Source organism: Anas platyrhynchos, chromosome 1, assembly GCF_047663525.1.
Source record: "Anas platyrhynchos isolate ZD024472 breed Pekin duck chromosome 1, IASCAAS_PekinDuck_T2T, whole genome shotgun sequence".
NCBI lineage: Eukaryota > Metazoa > Chordata > Aves > Anseriformes > Anatidae > Anas > Anas platyrhynchos.
In genome coordinates, this window is record NC_092587.1 from 144,155,556 (window position 1) to 144,174,346 (window position 18,791).

The 18,791-nt window shown below is 44.3% G+C and overlaps 1 protein-coding gene across 1 annotated transcript in view; it reads left to right on the forward strand.

The window, feature by feature from the left end:
- Window positions 1-18,791, forward strand: part of SH3RF3 (SH3 domain containing ring finger 3) — a 232,664-nt gene that overhangs the window by 201,821 nt on the left and 12,052 nt on the right. The window contains exon 8 of the mRNA XM_027444954.3: window positions 258-562. Within this exon, the coding sequence (XP_027300755.3) occupies window positions 258-562 (305 nt within the window). The remainder of the gene's footprint in view (window positions 1-257; window positions 563-18,791) is intronic.

Genomic DNA, 18,791 nt, shown 5'->3' on the forward strand with positions numbered 1-18,791 from the left:
ATTTAAAAATGGGGTAGGGTTTTTATTTGTTTCTGAGAGTAGAGGTAGGTAGCAAGGACTGTACCCCTATGGCACCACTACGGAGGAACGGCCATTTTGGGGTCTGCAGACAGGGGGATTTCTAGGACTTTGCCCAAAGCACTTTCATGCTGAGATACCCTCCATGAAAGGCGACGAGCCGAAGCTCTCCGGCACCCTCATGGCAGTGACTGGCAGCGTGGCGGGGAACCAGGTCTGACTTTGCCTTCCCTTTGCAGCTCACCCCCCGGCACCAGCCCCGGAGCGTCCCACCGCCACGGTGTCGCCACTACGGACGCCCAGCTCGCCCTCCCGCCTGCCAGCCGCCACCATCCGGCCTCACCCCACCGTGTCGCCACAGCACGGCCACCAGCCACCCACCCCGGGGGCCCGGCCCCTCATCCCCCTCACCTCCGCCGCTGCTGCCATCACGCCGCCCAACGTCAGCGCAGCCCACCTCAATGGCGAGGTGGGTGGCGGACCCTTGGGTGGCCCTGCCAGCCCCAGCCCTGCCAGCAAGGCTGAAGAGAGGAAGAACGAGAAGGTAGGGGCCACCACGGAGGGCCAAAGAGGGTTTTCATCACCTGCTATGCCTCGGGTTGTTTGCGCACTTCGTCCTTTCCCCACCACTCTGTTCCCGCGTTGCCCACTGGCGTGTAAAGCGTGGGGAGCTGCTCTCCTCCTGAATTTCGCTGTTCCTTCCACTGACTGGTGTCCAGATCTCTCATTTTTGCATAAAGACATTATAGCAGGGTCTTGGACCTCAAAACCAGATGGCCAAGTCAAAAGCAGTCTGCCAATAACGTGGCAAAAGTTACAGCAGGGTGGGTGACCCAGATACACTAAAGCCTCAACGCATGAGCAGTCAGAGCTGTTTCAGCACTCTGCAAATATCTGGTTTTCTTGCAGAACATGTTGCCAGGGCACAGTGGAACAGGGAAAAGGGCCTTAAAAGCAGCTCACGGCAGAGTCGGCCCTTCAGGAGCCAGCCCTGGCAGCCACATTTCCATCCCTTGTGCACCAGGCTGAGGAAAGCCAGCATGGAGAGCTGCTCTCCACGTTCTGCCTTTTAGGTTTTCCTTTTACCAAATGTTTACATTGGATTAACAGCTTCCATTTATCAGTGCTGAGGGTTATCTCTGTGCTGCCTAGCAGAGCCCATTGATTAAATGGCCTGCTGGAAGCAAACTCCTGGTTTGTATATGAGTGTGAGGAAGAGATGTGGGGGCTTGCTTTTCCTTTGGATCTGCAACTATTCCTTCCCGTGTGTTCACCAGGCTTTTCCATGGTGACAGGCACATGTAGGGTAAACATTTGCTCTGGACGTGGTAACACTGAGGTTACAGATCTCACAAATGATCAGGGTCACAGGCAGCCTCTGGTCTCACAAGATGATGAATATGAGTTTTTAAAGCCCTTATGTAGTCCTATCTTTTCTGGTTGTCCTTTAGTGAAAGAGGAAAGGTGTAAACTGCTGCCAGAGATGTGAAATTTAGGTACTTGCTTTCAATGTATGACTTCCAAATGTTCATCAAGGGCTTCTGCTACTTCTGCAAGTCAGAGGAAGTGTATAGCATTCAGCCATGGTGGTAGATCTGCATATTACCTTTTAGCTTTGTGTAGTGGCACATTTAATACCTCCTAAAACTAGCATGCTATTCTGTAGATCCATATATTTTAATTCATGTAGGACTACACACCAAAATTTCCTAGACAAACTTATGTCGAATTTCTACCTACGATATTGGTTAACCTTTCCCAGATTGTTACACCTTTAAGTTACTGAATTTGGTTGCACGGAAGTAAAATTATGATTTCTTGAGCTGTGTGGATAAAGGGGAGACACAAATATTGTACTACATCAATGCAATCAGCATTGTCAAAGATTAGTTCAATACCTGGGAAGTACCAGACAGAAGTGACGCTAAAAATTGTCATCTCTGACTGCAGGGTGGTATAAAACTATGCTCAGCTGTGTTGAGCAATATGTTCCTGAATCTCGTCCATGTCGTATTTCACTTTCATTTTAGGAAGATCTGAGTGAATGATGCTTCCTTTCCTTTTAGAAGTAGTGACTGATGTTTGGCCAGTTAAGTTTTGCTCCTGCTCTCTGCATAATTCAAATCAAACCCAAATATCTCTTTGAAGCTGTTGAGAGGTTGAATAGTGCCAGACTAAAATCCGTGTCACTAATCATGAAGGAAGTGTGAGTCACAACTGGAGCCCTGTCTAGAACCAAATTTGATATTTCCAAAGTGAAGGCTGGTTGGGCAGGTTTTTGGATGAACAGGGAACAGCCATCACACTCAGAAGGAATATCTGTGGAGAGAAGCAATGTCTGCTATTGCTAAATATTGTTAGAAAAATACAGACAGGTCTGAGGGGCAAAAAACAGAAGCATGGACATAACTAGCGAACTGCCAGATGACCAAAGATTGGAATCAGTTTGTCTAAGTTCTGTTTCATTATTATTATCAGTCATGTACTTTGAGATTAAAGGAACAGAGAGGATGTTAGTAAGAGGAGTGGTAATAAGGTCTTCAGCTCTACAGAACACAGGGTGGAAGAAATGCACAGATAATTATCTCCTGAGAAAAGGAGATTAGCAAGCAGCATCAGAGGTAAATTGTAACATGCCATAAAATTAACATTGTTGTTGGATTCAATGGTTTTTGGTCACATTATGCATTTTAATCCCAGCTTTGTCTTTCCAGTTTCTTTTGTAGGATTCCTTTGTGGATGAGGGCTGAGCAATCAGAGGCAGACCAGCTGTTTTGAGAAACATTCTCTTGTTGTTAACAGGGATTTCTTTCACATGCTGATTTTTAGTGTGAGTTCACTGTGGTACAGAGGGAGTTCACATGGTACATAAGAAGAAGTGGTTTACATTCTGGGATGGCCATGCTGAGGATCCACTGGGTTTCATGGTTTTGTTGTGGAGAATATTTCCTGTAAAAGGCTATGGAGACAAACTGCTTTTTTTTTTTTTTTTGCATTTGTCACTTTGGCATAGTCAGATATATTGGTCCTTGGAAATTTTCTCCAGACGGTAGGTTTAGAAAGGTTGGTTGGTTCCTTGAAGGCCAGGTTGAGAGATAGTGGGAAAATGTATTTTAAGATATGATCCTCTACCAATTTGTGCTTTATGAGTTCCTGCCTAGATTCCACTCAAGGGTACCAAATGTGGCATCAAGGGGCAGCTGTCGTAATGAGTCTGTATATGCTACTTGGGTAGCTTTTTGCAAGACAGGATTGTTTTTGCATTGGGAACATCCTTGTTGAGTGCACTGGTGAGGCAGTCACTGCTAATGCTTTTCCCTGCACGGATATTTAATATGTCAGTGACATTTCAGAGGTTTCTCTTGGTGTGCAGCAGTCAGATACAGGCACGTTTGGGGATTTTTCTAAAATCAATGGAGTCTGATTCCAGTTTTTATGTTTGTAAATAAAAAAAAAATATATTAAATATTAAATTTAAAAATTACTTACAAAAATGTAAGTGATTTTCGCTCCATGCCAATTTGCACTTGTCGGTGTGCATTTATCCCAGAAGGATCCCGGGACCAGCCTCCTGCCCAGTTAGGGAACAGTTTCAAAGCTGCCATCCTTTGCCAACTGCTGGTGCTAGCTGAGTAAGCCAGAGCAATAGATAGTGCTCAAGTCCACTGTGCAACTGTGCTTGGAAAGTACTCAGGCAGTGGAACAAGCTTAGAAGTAGGGCGCTTGAAAATCAAAGCTGTTGCAGTGCTGCATGGGCTCGGTACAGAGCAGCAGGAAAGGCAGCTCACGCAGAGGTAGGGCAGACGCCGCAGGAATAACAAGCTGGGCACTGAATACAGACATGGGAGCACGGCAGAAGTCAAAGAGGGAACGTGCTCAGGGCAGCACAGGAGAGAGAAGGGCTTTAGCAGCTGCAGGGAGATGTATCGGGGCAAAGGAGAAGGGATATCAGTGGGGAGGGCAAGGGTGAGGGTGCTGCGTGAAGCCAAGGAGAGGAAACCTGAAATGGGGAAGCTGGGGCATAGGGGCTGGTGTTTAGCTAAATAAGGGAGTTGAAGGGAGCAAAGTATAAAGCAGAGTTTTTCTTCTATTTCTTAAATGTTTCTTGCTTGAAGCCAGTTCTTATTCTGTTCCAAGAAAGAGTTTTCCTTCCCCAGAAGTGAAATAATTTCCTTCAAAGTCAATCTCTTGACTGTTCAAGGTTAGGTACAGCAGTGACCCCAGAACATTACAAGGGCAAGAAGGAGGTAGAACAGAGAGAGAATGGGGAACACCCTATTTCCTTTAGGGGTGTGCAGGGGTGTCAGAGGTCCTTTGAGCTCTAGTTTCATCATTTGTTAATGATATGTGCATGTGCAGCCATCTGAAACTCAGAGAACACAATCCCAGTTCCCGAATCTTCTGAACATTCAAAAGCAAAGGGTGGAGATCCCGGCTGCGAAATGGAAGTATAGCCCTGTGTTTGGGGGCTTTTTCAAACTGGGAACCCTGATTTTTCAGTCATGGAGAGCACCGTGCAAGTTCAACTGGTAGCTTATAGCCGAGAGCTTGTAATTATGGCATGACCACTGCCTTGACCTCGGTCAATTTTTGCTATAATAGTTTCTGCTGTACATAATCTGGGCTGATGCTTAATACCTCAGATAAAACCACTTGTTTGAATGAATTAATGCATTTCTCATTAAATGTGCTCCTCATTACGTTAATCAAATCAAGCAAATCATGCTGGGTGGTTTGACCACTGTAATTAAACTTTCTTTAAAATCCACTCATTTGGCTTTTGTTGAGGATTTTGATTAAACTCTTCCAAAATGTCTAGCCCAGTACCTGCTAAAGAGGAAAATAAGAGCTTGCTCTAGTGAACAACCCATTAATTCATCGCGGAGTTACACCAACTCCTTACTGTTTTACCTAGCCAGAGTGTATAGAAATATTTGAAAATTGGCAATGTAAAATTAAATGTTCCTTATAACTGTGCTGAGGGGAAAAAAAAATCCATTTGCAGTTTTAAAATTAGTAGCTGTGTTCCTGGAATATGGAGAGGAGCTGGATAAGCATGTCACAGGGAATGGGAAAGTACAGTGGGTTTCTGTTTGCTGATGTTAAGATAGCAAGAGACACATCTTCAGAAAATGACTTTGAACGTGCACCAACAGTTTTGCATGTGAAGATTGAATCAGTAAACATCTGTCTGTTATTTTTTCTCACTGGTGTCACTCACTTTCTCAAATATCAGCTGTGCTCAAAATAGCTGCATTCCTCAAATGATACAGTCTGTTTGGCTTGATCCCGGTGCAAGGACTCAATTACAAGGTAGAACAAGCCAAGGCCTGTTTTCTGGCCGCGCAAGTGTCCCAGCATGACTTACATCCACATTTCTAAGCTTTCTTCTCCACCCAAAGCAGGCTAACTGCATCCAGGCTGCTTATCGAGAACAGTCGTGGTACGTGGTGTGGCCCATACGCTGTCCTGGAGGAGAGCCAAACCCACGGTGATTAATGGTTGCAGACCGGGGTTTGATCCTCATTCCTGGCCTCATTTTATGTGCAGAGAAGATGTGACCAGTGAGATTTCCTTCTCCAACTCTCCTCCTTTGCCTTCCTCTGCTCACACCGAAGTCTCAGCCCGCTGCCCCATCCCACCAGGCAATGCCCACCCTGGCTCTGCATAGAGCTGGGGGCTAGATCAAAGGCCCTTTGAAAAAATTTGGCTTTGTAAACTCCGAGATGCTCTTTGGCCTGATTTCACATCAAAGCCGTGTGTTTAAGCTGTCGGCTGGAAAAACTAAAACCGCCTAAAGGACGTGATTCTACATGGTAGTTCACCTTCAGTTTTCATTTATTGGGAGCCGCCGTGTTGCGACGTCTTCTCATATTAACTTGTCCCTGAGTGGAAAGGGTTTGTTATCGCTTCATATCTACCAAAGAAATTGAATTCCTTATCCAGAAAATGGAAGATCAGTCTCAAAAGTGAAGTGCTGAGCACTTGCAGGGACTGTGTAGATATAAAATGACATAACAAAAATAGTGGTCACCCTGGGATGAATAAAAGCAGCTTAGGACAGAGTTGATGAAAGTAGATTTTTCAGATACAAAGTCAGTATGACCGGCCCTGAAGTTTCAGAAGAGGAATTCAGTCTTCCTAGCAGATATGAAATGATTTAATATTTTTCACTTTGTAGCCAGTTCACCTAAGAGAGCCCCCTGAGTTGTACAGGTAGGAAACAGAGCGATAACAGCCAAGTGACAACGTCAAAGCAGAGCGAGACACAGAAATGAACAAATTGCTCAGCAGCAGAGGAGTCTGGTTCACACTCTTGGAATAAGTGTGCCAGAATGTGGAAAGCATCAGGAAGAAGCAACCTTAAAATAGTCATGTAAAAATTTGTGTGAAAATTATAAAGAATAAATTATGTGGAGCTAATTTGTCTGGGTAATCTGTAAGACATCTGAGTTGATCCCAGAGCTGCCAACAACAACATCTCACCCATCGTTTTCAGAGTCAGGTTTGATTTTTCTGCTGGGCATGTTCCCATGTGTTCTTCAGGAAGAACTCTTTAATCTGGAATATTTTAGTTCAGATCTCTAAAGACTTGTGCACAGAATGCACACTGTTAATCCATTTCCTTTCAGCAAGGGAGGGGGGGCTGTATTCCTCACAAGCACACCACTGCTTCCCATGCTCCAGAAGAACAGATCTTGGCTCTGTGACCAGCAAGTGATTCACCAGAAACTTGGCCAGGGAGTGGAAACCTCTTTTTCTGGTCATGTGAATTCAGGCCACAAAGTTCTGCTTTAGGGCAGAGAGCTCATGCTTCAAATCTCTCCAGCACCTTCTCCTTCATCGTTAGAGTTCAATTTGAAAGGACAAAAGCCTGGCAACTCGCTGATGAATATTTTAGGGCTGGCAAATAACCCAGCCAAAAGCATCAGCCCCAGCTGTCAAAACATAGAAAACTTCAGCCTTACTATAAAACAGATTTCTGTTATTTCTGACTGGCTAGGATTCTTTTGCTTAGATCAAGGGCAATAAGCCATTGATCAAAATTTCTTTTTCTTCTTTGCATTTTTGATGTTAGGAAATGCTTTCGAACTCCCCACAGATATTTCCAGCGTTGACTTCGCTGCCAAGCAGCCTCTGAGAGCTCTTCCTCTTCCCTCTCCTCTCCCCTGTCCTCTGCTTATCTGCCTCATAGCACTGTCGCAGGATTTCTGAAGTGGTTCGAGTGGTTCTGTGCTGTGCTCTGCGGCCGTAGGGGGAAGCAGATCCAGGGGAGGCCAGGATGGAGAGCGCTTTAGCTTCAGGAGGAAACTCACTTCATCTGCTTGCTGGCTGCAAAAGCTGCTTGGGTGCCACGGTGCAGCGTTCTGCTGGCACCTGCAGGGACCTAATTTTATAACGCGTAGGACCCGTGGGTTTTTGCTAAATCCTCAGTGCTGTTTGGGGAAAAGCACGCAAGGAAGCACTGGAGACAGAAAGCTGGAGGTGTCTGTGTGTGTGTGTGTCTGTGTGTGAGCAGCAGGGCAACTCTGCAAACAGTTTGCAGGGCATCAGAGTCGGTGGCATCTCGGCCTCCCACGTGCCCAGGGCTCATTTGCTTTCCTCAGTGGTTATCCAACCATGTGCTTACACACAGCCAAGAGGCAACAGAGATTATTCACCGAGATACAAATATCTCGAGTGCTAATACGGTTGTCTTACGGAGAAAAAGTTTGAACTTTTGGCAGTAATCAATTGGCAGTAATCAATTTCTCAGTGTCCACATTTCTCTTTTTCTGTCGCAGAGGTACTGATATTTTTCCTTGCCTTGCTGTGTGGTTACTCATAATAGGCGGGTTAAAATATCTGGGGTCAACACAGAAATACTTCCATAAGCTCTGTTTGAAGAATTACATAAACTAAATGAAATTGCAGTTTCTGTCAAACATCAGTCCTGCAGAAACAGTTCTTTGTAACAGACAACAGATATCTGCAGCATGCTTCTGTTTTCATCGTGTAACTTGAGGGCATAACCAAGTTATAGCAGAGGGATATTTATCTTATTTTGTACATTTTTGTTTATTTTTCATTTTGCAGTAGCAGCAGAAAGATTCACGAGCCCTCAGCCTTTATTGTGCCAAATGGTGAAGCCACTTTAAAGTCAATCTGCTGGGGAGTTTTGGTGGTGGTGGTATTATTTTTTTTTCCGTCTGAATGTCTCAAGCATCAAGTAATTCCCTTCAGACCAAGTGAGGACATGGAGCCAGTGGTTGTCCCTGTTGGTCTAAAGAAAAATGCTCTTATTATGCCCTCTAGAGAGAAGATCATCCCGAGGAATTCAGGAAGTACACCATACAGAAGTTGTTTTTCAGACACGATGTCTGCAGGATGCTTGGAATCAATTAATTTGGGGTGTCAAGCAGCCATCCTTTTATAAGAACTACAAATTATAAAGGCAGAACTCAACATGTTGCTTTGCTTTTTTGCATATATTTTGCTTGGTTCTCGTTCCCTGATAAGTTTCTTTAAATCAAGACTATAGAAGGTAAAATATTCATTCACATCAGACTGTATTCAGCACTCTAGCAGCAGACTGGCATTGGGCTTCATCGCCAGATGCCCCAGGGAGAGAAGTAATTTAATGTGAGGCCATGGCCAACTTAATTTACAGTAAAGTAAATTTGCTGTTCTGTGTTTTTTAGTCCCCACTCATGAACAGTTCAGACCTGGCATATTTAAAAATGGAACTAGCTGGCTTTTTTGATGACTTCAGAGATCTCAATTCCCTCCTGTACCACATCATGTTACCCTTCCTGTCTTCAGTTTTGCGACAGGAGAGGGGGGAGGTCGGGCAGGCAGAGCCTGTCCACACAGTGGTGCCTGCTGTGGCAAGGGAAACGCATAAGCTAGGCTTTGATCAGGACATAAAAGAGAAAACTGGTTTTCCAACTTTCTAATGTTTTTTTTCTGGATAGGTTTTATCTCTAAGCCAGATACTTTTGGTTGGCAGGCTTAGACACAACCTGGCCGAAGGATGCTGCTGACCAGCAGGGAAGGTGGCAGGGGGAAGGTAGGAAGGATCATGGCCCCGCAGGCATGGGATGGGTTCACCAGAAAGTCAGACCACGGATGCCTAACTTCTCTTTAAATCACTCAATTAAGATCACTCTACAACTTCCCTGAGAGATCTGTTCCAGTCCTTCCACATCCCTATTGGTAAAAAAATTATTATCCCTCCTAAATCTTCTATGGTTACAAATGCTTCTTGATGCCCTGTTCTGGAGAAGCAGCTGATAAGCTTTCTCTTCCAATAGTTTCAGTATTAGAGAACTAATAGCATGTTCTGCTCTCACAATTTCTCTGCTTCCAGACCAACCGAGCCTTGTTCCTAGCCTTTCTTCACAGGTACAGTTTTCTGAGTCTCTGATAATACTTTCAGCTCTCCTTTGGGCAGCCTTCAGCTTGCTGGGGTCTTGAGGAGTAGTGCCCCAGAGAGGAATTCAGCTGAGACCTTGTTAGGGTTGAGTAAGTACTTTCCATGGCTTACATAAAAGATGCTTGTTAATGTGTTTCCAGGCGAGTTTTGCCTTTTCCACAGCAGCATCTCAACTCACTCCCTGTTTGTTATCTCCTGTAACTCCCATGTCCCTTTCTGCAGAGCTGCTGGCTTGCCCATCACTCCTCATTTTGCATCTCTGCATTTGATTTATCCTTCCAAGCAGTTGCAAGTCATGCTTGTCTTTCTCAATTTCACCGTGTTGATTTGGGACCGTTTCTCCATTTTAGGAAAATTGTTTTGAATTCTTACCCTGTTTATTCTCTCAGCTGCTGGCAGACACACTCAGCTCAGTGCCCACTGCAGGTTTTAGAGCTCTAGCTCATCTACCAAGTAATTAATGAAAAGATTGAATAGCACTGGCCTAAGACAAGCCCTGTTGGTACCTACTTGAAATGCTCTCCCATTTGACAGAAAATCATTACCTGGAACACGTTGCAAAGGAACTGGTAACATCTGGTTATCTGTCTTCAGTCTGACTTCTTGGATGCTTGCTGCTGAGTTAAAACAGAGAGAGAGCAAGTCTGGAAGGGACCCCTCAAACACACACATTGCCGTCCAAGCAAGAAGAACTTGAAAGGGCAAACTTGTTCAAGATACTCATCATATTGTCTGCTCTACCGTAGGAGGACTGTCAGACGCAGCAATAGTAATCAAGAACTTGGCTACAAGTTGTGAGTGCTTAACTACCAGGCTACCAATAATTCTGTTTTCTTCCTAGGCAGAGACATTCCAGCTATCCATGGTCAAACTGAAGATGAGATGATTCAGAGCCAGAGTTTGCCCACACCAGTTTGCTAAAATGAAAATAAGAAAGGCTGTCTGTCAGTCTTTGGGTACACTGCGTCATTTGATCAGCCACTGAGGTCAAGGGGAAATCTTCGTGCACTTTCATCTGACTTGCGTAAAGGGGTTTTCAACTTCAGCTGTGGTAGGCAGGCTTGGAGACAGGCTGTTATGACAAAGCTGTCATTTCTGCTCCAGTGCAGCAGTGATTTTATCTTTATATAGTTTCTGTGATTTTCGGATATGAGATCTATGCAACCAGCGTTTCCACAGAGGCTTTTTGAGCTTCTGAGTTGTAATCGACCATTTTGTGCTGTTAGTTGGCAGGAGCCACCTTTGATTCCAGGTCACGCTGGCCTCTTCTGGTAGAGCAAAGAGGAAGATGCTGCGTATCTGTCGTTGCTGCTGGATATTTGTGCAGTGGCAACTGTGAGAATACAACCGAGTGTGGAGTAGCATGCTCCAGAGGAGCAGCACACGAGCCATTTGTGTCCAGAGAGTTCACGAGGCTATGATGTGAGTATGCCCACAATCCGTGTGAGGGGGCACTCACTGGCTGCCCCACTGAAGGTTTCCTACTGCCAGCTTTGACTTAAAACGTTTCCCCAGACCTTTTGGTTTACCCGAGGCAGCTGACACCTGACATTTGAGCTGACGTGTTTTGTCTCACAGTTGGAGTGGGCTGAGGAAATGGAGAATGTTGGTTTAGGTGGGAAACGTGACAGGTAGCAATTAGTTAAATCAGTGTGCCTCAATTGCATTTAATTAGATGATCATACCTGTAGGTCATGTGTCTAGGAAGAAAAAGTGGATAGAACAGACAAAGGAAGGGAAGATGGGGTGGGAGGATAAGATTTTGCTGTATAATGAACCAGGCTTATAGGGCAAAAGGAAACAAAGCCACAAGGCTACTGACTCCCCTTCCCTCCTTACCATATAGCTGTTTTGTTTGGCTTAGCAGCATTATGGGGCATTTCACTGATGATCCTTCTTGCTCAGCTCTTTAATTTAAGAAAGGAGAATATCATTCCTCTAAAGACCTGACTTTGGCATGAGGGTGTTGTTTGTATTAGCAAATTGTCTTTGCAGGTTCCATTTTTATTTTTTAAGTAACAAAAAGACAAAACGAGGCGAAACCCAATTTTTGCAGAAGAGAGGATGCTCCTGTAATAAATTCTGCCAGAGCTTCAGCAGCTTCTAGCGAGCCTTTAGGTACCGCAGAGCTTTATTAGTAACAATAACCCAAGTGTTGTGACATTTGGAAAGCCGCAGTGCCTTGGTTACTCTATCAAAGAAATTGTAGTTTACATGCCTGAGCAATCCTCTGACATTGACAGCCGGTTACTTTGCAAGCCTTTAAAATGATTTTGGGATTCCTTGTTCCTCCTGTATGTGGTAAATTGGTCTCTGAAGGGGAAAAGGGCTTTTTCCAGCTGTGTGGGTCCCAGGAGTGGTTCACAGGGTGTTGCTTGCACAGCCTCTGGCCCACAGGCCATGCGGGTGTGATAAGCTCTGTCAGCCTCAGTCTCTAGTTAAATGCGTTTTTATGAACTGGTGAATTGTTTGTAGGAATTATTTCACCGTAATGTGTTTCAGTGTCTGGCGCGCGCAAATCCTGCCAATTTTTCATTGTCCACAGGCAGCCCTGTTTCCCTTCTGTGGGGAATTGATGCTGAGAGGAGAATCTACCTGCTGTGCTGCCTGAATTTTCCACAAGCAGTCTCGCCTCCGAGCGCCAGCCACCCCAATGCTGTTTAGCTCGGTGGAAGTGCTGAAATTACAGCCCGAGGTGGCATGGCTGCTGCAGTAGGAGCAACCAAGTGGGAATACAATCCTCATAGACAAGGGACGAGATGACCTCCGCTAATCCAAAGCTTTTACCCACATGTTTCTGCTTTCCACACAAGTACAAATCTCACTCGTCTGTCATTTAATAAGATTACAAGGCAAGACCACGCGGTTCTAACTGTTTGCTTCTGAAATGAAATCCATCCCTTGCGAATGGGGAGAGCCAGAGCTAACTATGTGTAAGATCAGAGTGTGTCAAAGCACATCCTGAACTCTGCCATGGGTTTTCTTTCATTCAAGTGTTCAACGAGTGAGCTTGTTCTGGCTTGCTGCAAAAAGCGAGTGTTGCTCCCGGTGCTCCCCAGGACCGATAAATCTTTCTCATTTCCCTACAAAAGACAAGGAGCAGCAAGCTAACCAGTCAGTCTAAATCATCATATTTAAAAAACACTGATTCTAAGCAGTTTGTCTAAAATTTAATGCGTCTCTACATCTTTTTCTCGTTTCAGAATCCTGTGCTGTCAGTGAAGCTGTGATAGATTTTTCTCTAGCTTTGATAAATGAACCTAACTTTTCAGAAAGATGCTGGTAATCTGTCCATCTGTTTTGCTTAAATTCCTTGGAAACTACAGTTAGTCTACCAAAATTGCCTAAATCATTTATCCATACTCGATTTATATATATGTTTTTTAAAAGGTTTAAAATTTCTGGCCTTCAGTTTAGGGTAGGTCCTCGAGACTTGATAGCATCACATAGGAGACCCCCGTGCTAGCTCCAAGGAAGCCCTTGGGCTGTACCAAGGCAGTGTGGTGCCAGGTTAGGAAGCAAGCTGGAAGCGGTATGGCCCCATCAGCCCCATCACCACTACTTTTTGGCTCCTTGCTGTGGGGCGAACTCTGCAGCCCTTGGTCTGTGCTGTTTTGCACAGCAGAGATGGAGCCAAGGAATCCACGTAGCGGTAGCAGGGCTGTGAAACTGCTCTGGGGTTGCAGTTCCCAACCTTCTGTGTCCCTTCCTCGGCTGACACTGCATCCTGCCGGCTGCTTTTTGCCCTGTCTCAGACCCCTGCAGCTGAGGAAGTCTCTGAACAGCTGATTTCCCAAAGCTAGGAGGGCACTGGGGAAGGTTCAGCCCTGTTTTTGTCCTATGTTCTTGCCCAAATAGCTCTATATAGATATATATATTTTTTCATAACAATCATTGTCACTGATTTTATGACTACCTCTACTTGCCACCTCTTTGTAGCAAGGTGGGGGCACCCTGTGTGTGCTCCAAGTGCTGTTTCATTTACCTCTCGGGGCTTCCTGAAGCAGAGGTTGGATCCATACCATCGTTTTAACAGCCTTTGCTGGATGGGTTCTCCATTAATTTCTCTAATCCTTTTTGAACCTGTTTGTACTTTCGGCTTCCACGGTCCCGTGTGCGGCAAGCCTGTATTTAATTATGTGTTGTGTAAAGAAGTGCTTCCTACTTTTCAGTTGCAACCATTTGCCTGATAATCTCATTATGCTTCCCCTAATTCCTGCATTGTGAGAAAGAAGCGATCTGTTCCCAAGTTACCTTCTCTGTGCAGTAATGGATTTTGTGGGCCGCTATCCTATTTCCCGTCACTTGTCTGCTTTCCAAGCTGGCATCTCCACTGTGCAGGAGTTGCTCCACACCTTTCGTTATCCTCCTTGCCATTCCCTGCACTGTTTGTAGCTCTCTAATTTTAGTCCACAGCCTTTTCCAGCTGCGGTGGCCAGAACAGGACATGGTGTTCAAGAAGGCACGGCAGGGCTTTTCACGATGGTGCTTCCTGTAGGAGATCTTTGCCAAGCTCTCCAGCCCTTTCCTAGCAATTCCCAATATGATCTTTTGCCTTTTGATACTGCTGAGCATCGGGTTTTAGGAATGACTCCCTTTCTGTATGAGAATAGCCAATTTAGAGTCAATAGCAGCACGCGTAGACTCGGGGTTATCGATTTCTATTCCCAGAGCACGCACTGCATTGACTTGTCAGCCAGTCTCACAATGAGCATTAACTTTTGCTGAGTGCTGAAGTTTATTACCTCCAAGGCTCTTGCTTCGTGGTGGAATTCACAATTCCCAGTTAACCTGGGGGTAGAACTAAGTGCCTAGGAAACGGGGCTCACAAAACCTGCCGGGCAGAGCGGGTATTTAAGTTATCTGCCAGGAGATACTGGTAGGGGAAGGGTACCTTTGATCTTCTTTTCAGCCTGAGGAAGCTCCTTGTTTCCACCTGGGATTCACAGCATGTCCCCAGCTCTGCAGAGCGCCAGGTTTTCCTTCCAGAAGCACAGGATGAGGATTCCTTGGACGACTGCTCTTGTTTGGGCATCTCGCGCTTGTAGCACTTGCCTGAAACTCCTCTGTTCAGTTTCCTCCTGAAGTGAGACGGGAGACCACGCTTACCATGTGAAATATGCATGCTTTGTGCCTCTGCTCGGAGGCTGAGGGGCGTAGGGACAGGAGAACGGAGCAAAGGAGAGCTCCGTGCTTTGTGCTTTGAGCATTGTTGAGCGAGGAAGGGAGCTGAATGCCAAATGTGTGCGAGGATATCATGTCTGCTCCCTTGTTTTGAGCTCCCTGAGAGGTTGCTCACACTTCAAAGGAAGAGATGGACTAAACTCAGGATTAAAACACATCCGTCTGAGCTTGAGGTTATTTCCAGAGATACTGGCTGCCTGTAAATAAGTGGAAATGCTGCCATGGACTTGGCCAGAACCATGGTTTCATCACCTCCTTTGGTGTTATTGTACTTCACTTTTTCAGCACACAATTTTGAATAATTTTGTCGAGGTATTGAGTAGTTTTCAGTTCCCTGGTGCTCTGTTTCAGCTTTTCTCTCTAAAAAATATCACTGAAAACTGTTGTATCAGGGCACGGAGTAAGTTGCGTATCTTAAAACTTTCCATACTTTTCATAACCATCACCTATTCCCTGCGTACCAGGACAGGAAAAGCAATGAAATACAAAACTATCCATCAGTTTCTGCCTCCATCAAACTCAGAAAAAAAAAAAAAAAAGACAATATCAGGGTAGCAGATCATCTGTCTCTCATTCGCTGTAAATAGTTTTAGAGTACCAGTAATTTTTCCTTCTACCTCCTGGCTGTTACGAATGCAAAAGACTCCAGGAAGCCCAGTGGTGGCTGAGACTCTCTGCTTCCACTTCAGATTTTTTTTTTCCCTGCAAATTAGTCTTTAACTTTGTTCCAGTATTTGAAAGATCTAATATTCCAACTAAATTGAATATTCAAATATATTTTTAGGTTCCTTCTGCATCTCTTTTAGTAGTCTCTAGAGCCTTGCATCCCCCCCAGCTCACCAAAAGCACATGATTGAGTGCCTGTGTGCTTTGCGGTTCTGGGGCCTGAACTCTAATTTCTTTTCTCAGTTTTGTTTTCAAAACATTTAAAAGGCCTGGTGAGATCTAACTGCAAGGCATTTATGGCTTTAATACTGGTTATTGTAAAAATCAGTGACCATAAGCCTAATACGTTTGTGCATGTATGTATATGTGCATGTTACTATCACTGGAATTTAAGAGCTAATGATGTTACGAACCTAAAATCCTGTTTGTTCCTTAGCATACTTGTATACTGAGATTATAATAATAGACGTCTGGCCAGAAGCAGTTGTCTCCATTAAAAACTAAATCTTTGGCAAGTATTTCCACACCACATGAGATGTACAACTAGTCTTTTCCTAAAATCAGAAATATTTGTGTAGCAATTATGGAAAAATAATTGCTGTTGTCCTGTGAAGCATATCTATCACCCATGCCTCACCAGAAATACTAACAAACTGCACGTGACAAATGCGTATCCAAAAAGTTCGCAGACAAGAAGTTTTCCTTTGCGGTGATGTTGGTTTAGTTTTTGCACTTTTTAAATAATCATCGAAATCTCAAGTCCAATAATTTTGCAGAATTTCAACAGCTTTTTCCCAAAAAGATAACCCAAAAGACCACCTACTCTTCCAGTGCAAGCATCGGTCACCAATAACCAAGTTGGAATCAGAATAAAAATGCATTACTCTCCAGACACTAACTTCAATTTACTGGAAAAAAGTTCTGACCAAGTTAAACAAGCAATAAAAGTGGTGTTTTGGGGGTACTGACTGATAGATGAGTTCCTCGTTGGTTCTTTAGGGCTCAGGGCAGCATTTAAGCGGTTTTGTTTCTCTTTTCTTCATTTTTAAATGATTTTTTTTCCTCCCTCTGGCTCTCTTATCTATTGATGTAACTGGTGTTGCATGAGAAATTACCTCATTTCAATGGCTGGAGCCAGTTTCTCCATCAGCTGCAGCAAGGTCTCCTCATTTATTTAATGAGCCTGGATAGGTAGGAAATGAAGTATTAGGAGCTGCAGATGAAGAAATTAAAGCCGAATTTTCTGTTTATTAGGGTGGTTTGGAAGAGAAAAAAAAAAAAAAAGGAAAGAAAGAAAGAAAGAAAATGAAGACTTGTATTAATAAAGCCAGGCTGTGTAATTGGTATTTGGATTATGGCATGATTATTACTTTGCAGACACGGGACTCCGTTATCACTCAGTCATCAGCCAAGGAGCCACGTTCTGTGCTCATCTCATCTCCGAAGCTGAAAGAAGAGCTGGTTATTATCTTCAAGTGGGGTTATTAATGAGGGGAAAAATCATCCCCAATTACTGTGAAGCAAAATATTTCAACATTTACATATCTGAGACTTTAATTCTGATCTAGTCTTTCATGAGTTCTTGAGCTCAGGCTGCACTCACTTTCCAAAATGCTCCCACAGTGACAGATCGAGGGGAAGTTGTACCTATCCAAGTGCTGGCTTCCCAAGGCTTCAGGGTCTCAGAAATGTTGTCCATCCCATCCATGTGTTGCCAGCAACTGATTTCCACTAAGAAGGAAGGAAGGAAGGAAGAAATTCTGGCCTGCAGATACTGTCTGTGTTCACAGTCCTTTTTTTCTTAACTGGGATTTATCTGAAAGCTATTTCCACTCTTTCTCTCTTTCTTTTTTTCTTTTTTTTTTTTCTTTTTTTAAGAAGGTATTGATCCTTATGAAATTAATGGTTTGGAAATTTTTGACCGTGACCCTCCTCGAATAAAACCTGAGCGTCACAAAGGTGCTGATTGAAATTCGGTTAGACGTGCGGGCAGCAGCCAGGAGATGGGAGAAGGGCTGTCAGGGCTGTGAATCCATCCATCAGCACAGATGCAAAGGTCTGACCTTGGTGGGTTCAGGAGGCAGGGACGTCAAACACAGTTTGCAGTCAATTGGAAATGCAGCTACCAGACAAAGAAAACTCAATAATTGCACAGCTGTTTCAGTAGATTACAGATTTCCTAGAAAGCGATATAACAGCAGCCTGTGAATGGAAAAAGGAAACCATCTTTTTTTTTTTTTTTTTTTTGTTGAAAAACCTAATTCCTGAAAGTCATCAGATCTGTCTTCTGTAAACTTCTTCTCTCTTTTCAAAACCCACAGGGTCTGCTGAAGATCTCTGCGCAGCACTCATGCCCGCTAACGCTTAGTTGATTTACAGGGAAAACTGCTGCAGAAAGGTCTGTCTTGGACAGCCGTAAAAATATTAAATTAATTTCTTATGAAGGATGGTTGCTATTACACTAAATATTAAATGAATTCATAATACTTGGACATTCGCAATAAATCCTTTCTGGGATTGCGTCCTAACGTTCCGTTCCAAAATCCTTTTTTTATTTTTCATTTTGGTATCGAAGCCATGGAAAGGGACCAGTTGCTCTTAAAGAAACGTGTGGCTTCATAGCATTAATGAATTCCCACGGCAGAAGGGGTTTTAACTTACTCCAGTTTTACAGCTGGGAAGAGGAGGCATGAAGGGGTTCAAGCTGAACTGCTGATCGCAGCAGGTTCAACCCCAATCTGTTTCTCATGAGAGGCATCACGATAAATTACCAGCTCCTGACAGTCCTCGTCTTGCTTGAAGTGCTCTGAGCAGAGGATCTTGGCAGTGTGAGGCCAGAAGAGGCTGCGAGCACTTGGCAGAGCCAGAGAGAGGGATGTAATGTCTGCACTCCAGGCACCCAAGGTGTTTTTGTATGTGTTCACCTCCAAATATCTTGCCCACGGGCACGGAGGGAAGGATGGGACTCCAGGTTTTGACTAGCAGGTCTGTGTTTTCTAAATGAAGTGCTTCATCTTAGCTCTTTGAAGACCACAGATCTTAGCCTCGAAAGTTTAGTAAAACGCTCGGCTGAATGCGAAGAGGCTGAAAAATCAATTCTTTATTTTTGCCTGTTGTTAAAGCAGAAGGACGGGCGCATCAGCGAGTCCATTACAGCTCTCTGCTGTCTGAGGGATGGGAGCTTCGGTGTAGAAACTGATGCCGGAGCTAACCTCATAGGCTGGAAGCTGTTGTTGTAAACAAAACCGAATGTTTTTTAATGTATAGATGGGTGTGGATGTATGTGTTTCCTTCTTCCCCAAGATTTTGGCTGCTATGCCTTACGTGGTGTTAGACACACAAGGTTTCTCTAATGAAAAATTGCCAGGGTGTTTAATTCAGGAGCAAAAATGAGAAGAGCTGCTACCACCTAGGAATATTAATTGTTCATTATACGGGGCTTTAGTTCCTGTAGTTACTTTGCATGTGCAAAGCTGCCAATTAAAGGGGCTCAGAGTGCTCACTGCTG